Source organism: Lipotes vexillifer, unplaced genomic scaffold (genome assembly GCF_000442215.2).
Source record: "Lipotes vexillifer unplaced genomic scaffold, Lipotes_vexillifer_v1.1 scaffold903, whole genome shotgun sequence".
Classification (NCBI taxonomy): domain Eukaryota; kingdom Metazoa; phylum Chordata; class Mammalia; order Artiodactyla; family Lipotidae; genus Lipotes; species Lipotes vexillifer.
Genome location: NW_006791919.1, coordinates 1,145,678 through 1,151,677, shown reverse-complemented (window position 1 = coordinate 1,151,677; position 6,000 = coordinate 1,145,678). Strand labels below are relative to the sequence as shown.

Genomic DNA, 6,000 nt, shown 5'->3' with positions numbered 1-6,000 from the left:
CCTGCTGATGAGAAAAAGCCAAATCGTGATCGCTGCCTGGTACAGGAGATACGCGGTGAGAGCCCCTGACATTTTTTTGAGCTGTAATCACGATGCTTTTTTTTGCAAATATTTGTTACACACTTAACTGTGTAGGTTTTTTTTTTTTACATACTTCATCCTCCGAATGACCTCGTGAAATGGGTGCTTTTCTGGTCCCTTTTTTAAAGATGAGAACACTAAGTCATTGAGCTGTTAAGTAACAGCTACTATGAGGCAGAGATGGGGTTTGAATCCAGGACAACGTCAAAGCTCTAGTTTATCCTGCTGTCTTGCACTGATGGAGATACATGTAGTGGGAGATCTACATCTTGAATTTGGTTATCAGATTGGAAGAGATAATGTCATTTAACCCTTTGAGTATAGTAGGGTCAATTTTCCCAAATAATTGGCTGTTTTCCATTTATTGTAGGAACACTGAAAATGGCTTTAATTCCAGAAAGCTAATGCCACATTTTAGTAGAATTCTGGGTTTGGGTTAAAGGGTTGGATCTCCTTTAGTCCTCAGATATCTGGCCCTTTGGGAAAAGACTCCAAAATAAAGTATGTTTATTTAATCGATATGGAATTTCTTTGGGGAATTTTCTTTCTCACTCAATTATAGATGTTGCATTGGAGGCATAACAGGTTTGAGGGGAACCTGAAGGTGTACCTCTAGGCTAGCTTGAACTTGGCATTGCGTTCTCACAAAATGAATTTTAATGATAAGAGCACTGCTTCCAAACACATTTTCATTCTCTGCTTTTTCACTAGAGAGTGAGTTGGAAAATGAATTAAAATTGCAATCAAATCTCCTTTAGGGTGTTCTTCCTCTTTTTCAGCTGTAGAGAAGTTTTGCTTTAAGGGTGTGTATAATCAGGACATAATTTATGCTGGCCTGTTCTCATGTGATACATTTTAGTGTATAATTTCCAAGTTTTAGAAATTAATGAGTTACTTAAATGAAAAGTAAGGAAAAATTATGTGATCTTTAAAAGAATATCTTTAAAATTGCTTCCTCATGTTAAAAGAGTATAACCAACAGTACAAGTGTTAAAAGTATGACCCTAGCCAGCCACGTTAATGATGGGTTCATTAACATGTATCCTGCAAAGGCCCAGAAGACTGTTGTCACCAACCTGGCTGCACATAGCAGTGGTACATGGCCCTTCGGCAGATTCATAATGCTCTGTTTTCTGTTTGCCTGAGAAAGGGAGGACCCACAAATAGCCAGTCCTCAAGGAACCCATTTTATTATTTCTTATTTTGAGATCATTAAGAAAAACCAAGTTTTGAATCATCCTGAATTCATCTATATTGAATTCTACCAATAGTTTTGAAACCCTTATTCTGCCAGGTTCAGGGGATAGCAAGGTGAACCAAACCACCTGATTCCTGACCTCATACAGTTCATGTCTAGTGAGGGACAATATGCATTTTAGCAAATAAATAGAACAATGACAGATTGTAGAGTAAGTGCTAGGAAGGAAATAGAGAACTGAGATAAAGAATAACGGGGAGGGCTTCCCTGTTGGCGCAGTGGTTGAGAGTCCACCTGCCGATGCAGGGGACACGGGTTCGTGCCCCGGTCCGGGAAGATCCCACATGCCGCGGAGCGGCTGGGCCCATGAGCCATGGCCGCTGAGCCTGCGCGTCCGGAGCCTGTGCTCCGCAACGGGAGAGGCCACAACAGTGAGAGGCCCGCGTACCGCAAAAAAATAAAAATAAAAAGAATAATAGGGACACTGGAGATTATATAGGGTGGTCAAGGAAGACCTTCTGGAAGGGGCCATTTCATCAGAAGGATGAGGAGAAACAGGCAAGGAACCAAAAATAGCAAGTGCTGTTTCCACCCTCCCTCTCAATATAGAGCTTTTGTATCTCCAGATTTTTAAAAAGTCACCAGATGTATCATTAATTTGTGATTCTGAGAGTTAGAATGATAACAAATAGTAGCCCAAACTTTAGAGGAAGTATTAATTTTGCTCTAGTGTTATTTCTGTTTTAGAATTTGAACTACAGGCAAACCTCAGAGACTCTGTGGGTTTGGTCCTAGACCTCTCCAATAAAGCAAACATTGCAATAAAGCGAGTCACGCAAATCTTTTGGTTTCCCAGTGCACATGAAAGTCATGTTTACGCTATACTGTAATCCATTAGGTGTGCAATAGCATTATATCTTTAAAAGAAAAAGTGCATACCTTAATTAAAAAATATTTTGTTGCTAAAAAATGCTAAACATCATTTGACAACGCAGGGTTGCCACAAACCTTCAATTTGTAAAAATAAAACCCCGCAATATCTGCAAAGTACAATAAAACAAGGTATGCTTGTAAATACCTCCACCAGTTAACTACAGTTATCCAAGCCAGTGATTTTCCCTTGACCAGATAACTCAGATTTTCCGAATGACCATTTTCAGTTACTACTTATCTTAAAATCCATATTCTGTGATATTTCATGGCTCCTTGAGGTGAATTTTAAAGACAGTTATTTTCAAGCCATGTAGGAATTTTAAAAGAAGACATTGAGGTACCAAATGAATGTCAGAAGTGATGGTCAGATATTGTAGGTACAGTTTAGACCCTACAGCCGTAGACTATCACTCTGTGTGGAATCTTAGAGATTTTCCAGCTCCTCAGTTGACTGATGAAGAGACTGAGGCCCAAAGAAGGTGGTGACTTGTACAGGGTCCCAGGGTTCTCTTTGCCTTTCTCACTGGCACCCTCTTTTGTTCTGCTGCTCATTTTCTCTGAGCTTCCAGAACATAGCCTAGAGTCCTGGGAGCATCTGTTGCCCCTCAGAGAAAGGGAGCTGGGGAGTCTGCCATTTCCAGGGTCTGAGTCACAGCCTGGCTTCAGTATTTTGTTTGAAAAGCTGTGAAATTTCATCACAAATGCCCACATTGTAGTGAATATTCCTCACTAAATACAGTAAGCGCTCACTTCTCTAGGGATAGTGTTCTAGCAGCCTCCACTCTCCAAGGCATTGGCCCCGGAAGTAAGGGCCTCTGGGCATCGAGCTTGCCGAGCCGACTCTTGGGAAGATCTCACTGGGTCTTCCTTAACCTTCCCCACCTGGAAATAACCTCTGCTGCAGTTGAACATCCTCACGGTTCTATTGAAGGGCTCCATGGCGAGTAGGAGCTCAATAAATAAAGTTTAGTCGATTGATAGGAGTTGACTTAAATTTGTTAGCTGATTTCCCAGCTTGAGGCAGTGAAAGCAGCAAACCTAAAAGGAACTGGGGACGTTAGAGGCTGACCCGGTGAGTAGCACGCTGAGAAATGGCACCAAGAAGAGAGAAGGCTTAGGAGCAGATGCAGAACTCAGCGTGTATTCATTCATGTGTGTTCACTGGGTATCTGCTATGTGCTCGACGTTGTATTATAACAGCATGACACAAAAAACAGATGTTAATAATGGTGGGTCCTGAGTCATTTAGAAATTAATTATATTTACCATCCTTGAAGCAAACTTTGGATTAATCATAATAATTTTGGATTGTTGGATATTTTGATTTCTGTACTTATTGGTTCCCAGAAAGAATATGGGTGATCGAGAGTTCATTGCACTAAGTGAGCAAATTCTCTTTCTCAGTGTGCATGTTATGGATATGTAAATAGAATTGCTGATATCTTCCCCTTTCATCCTACAGCAACAAAAGAGGTATCAACAGATAAAGAGCTCTACCTTGGTAATTCAGTCTTATATCCGGGGTTGGAAGGTGAGTTTAAAAGAAGTGATCCTTATTTATGTGAGGTTTTCATGTTCTTTACAAAGGATGATGTCTCTGGGCTCACCCTGCAGGGGAGGGTTCCTCATCTCCTGCCCTCCCTGTAAACAGTCAGATGGAAAAAATAAATATGGGCCAAGCTCCGGCCCTACAACATGTCTTGGCTGCTTCCTGCTTTCTTTTCAAGAGCTTTGTTCTCTGAGCAGGAAGTCCTTGAAATAATACTGTACATGATTTCAATATCCTCTTGCCCCCTGTTTGCGAGGGAAGCTGTAGTGCAAAAGGCTGTCTCACAGTGTTGCCTCCATACCTGTGAGCCCTGCCATACCTCAGCACCCCAGCACAATGCCTTCCATACCTTCCCTGTGACCGTCTTGCAGGCTGCCCCATCATGATTGAAAGATCCTAAGCGCTGGCTGTCCTAGTGCACCCACCACCTGGTTCTGCGTCCTTCCTGCCAAAGTGTTATTCAGAGTCAGGACACTATAGCCCACAAGCCAAATCTTGGTTCAGGAGTCCTGCGGTTTCCATTGCCCTTTGTCTAGGCCTGTGGGCAGCCCAGGTGCTTAGTAGTTGTCCCACAGCAATTGCTAAATACAAGTCTGGTGTGCTCAGAGTAAGTGAAATTGCTGCATACAGGTTTTTCTTTGACCTACTACCGAGTCCTGGGTCCAGGCGTCCAGTCTAGAGACTTCAGAGGCAGAACTCAGGGTTCGCCTCCAAACCGGCTGTCCTCCTGGCCCCCACTAAATCATTTTCAAGCAACTACTGGAAAGAAGCCACTAGTACTGAACCAGTGAGATAATTTTATTTTACAGCAAATTTTTAGCCATCTCTTTTGAAAAAAAAGTTCAGCTACAGTTCCTTCCAGACAATAATAATAAAAGTGATCAAGTGGATTTTGGTGGATCATTGGAGATCCACTGACCACCTTCTGAGAACTGTTCCTTCCATCTGCCGTGTCCAGTTTGTATTGCTGTGGTCAGATTTTTTCCTGTCACGTATCAGGGCGTGGGAGGCTGCTGTCTGTCTGAGTGGGGCTACACTGTCATGCTTGATGATATCTTCATTTACCACCTTCTCATGGTCCATTTTGCGCTAATAAAGCAACCTTCCCTTTTCCTTTCTTTAAGCTACTGATTTTTGCCTTGAGAAAGGGGATTATGACTATCTCTTCAGGTAGTTTTTTTCAAGTCACTATGGATATAGTTTTTTGGTGTTAATTTTCTATCTTTCTGGGTCATTCTGCGCTTTAGGCCCGAAGAATCCTGAGGGAACTGAAGCATCAGAAGCGCTGTGAGGAAGCAGCCACCACCATTGCAGCGTATTGGCATGGTACCCAGGTAGGCCAGAGACGCCCAGGAAGGCAGCGGGTCAGGAGTGATGTGTGGAGCAACGGACCCTCCCATTCGGGATTCACTGGCTTAAGCTCCTGAGCACGTGTTTGCCTCTTGCTCTTTGCAACGTTTCGGTGTGGGGTGGTGGCACACGCTTTTGTGTTTACTGTTTGATGGTGACCGGTGTCTCTCTTCCTCTTTCTCCATTGGGAATCGGCAGTAACCTTTCTTGCCTTAAACTCTTCTGTAACTCCTTTTCAAATGCATCACAGGCGCGAAGGGAACTGAGCCGGCTGAAGGCGGAGGCTAGGAATAAACATGCTATTGCAGTTATTTGGGCTTACTGGCTTGGATCTAAGGTACTTGAAATGTACATCCCATCACTCCCATCCTGGAATCCGCAATAATCAATCCATATCCCTAGCATCTCAGGGGATGAAGACCCATAGTTAACAGTGGCTCACACTGGCGCATGTCCTAGTAGCAACATTTAATAACCCTGGAGATGTTCGTGCCAAGAGAGCACGTTAGGAAGCTTAAGCATGCGTAGGCAAAAAAGACTAATTAATTGCTTACTAATGAGGTACTAGCATAGTTGCTCTTTTTTTTAAACTCTCAAGTAACATGCATGTTTAGTTTTGGAGGGGGGGGTTGTTTGTTTTTTACCCCCCTAATGTATCCTGGCAGTTTTCTGAAGGTGTTTTTCTGCGCGATGGGGGCATGATGGGAATGTTAAAGTTTGGGTTTCGATTGGTCTTCTGCAACGTGTTAATAATAGAAACACCGTTAACGCATGCTCGACAAAAATATTAATCCATGAATGAAATTGTTTTTTAGGCTCACTGTGGCAGCTGTTGATTATATTATAAGCAAAATATTATATGTGAAAAGAAATATCATCTGTGATTTAG

The 6,000-nt window shown here is 42.6% G+C and overlaps 1 protein-coding gene across 1 annotated transcript in view; it reads left to right on the top strand.

Annotated features, from left to right (window-relative positions):
• Positions 1-6,000, top strand: part of MYO1B (myosin IB) — a 187,044-nt gene that overhangs the window by 160,926 nt on the left and 20,118 nt on the right. Inside the window, 4 exon segments of the mRNA XM_007464958.1 lie at positions 1-55; positions 3,675-3,743; positions 5,009-5,095; positions 5,362-5,448. The exon segment at positions 1-55 is cut by the window's left edge and continues 2 nt beyond it. Of these exon segments, the coding sequence (XP_007465020.1) occupies positions 1-55; positions 3,675-3,743; positions 5,009-5,095; positions 5,362-5,448 (298 nt within the window).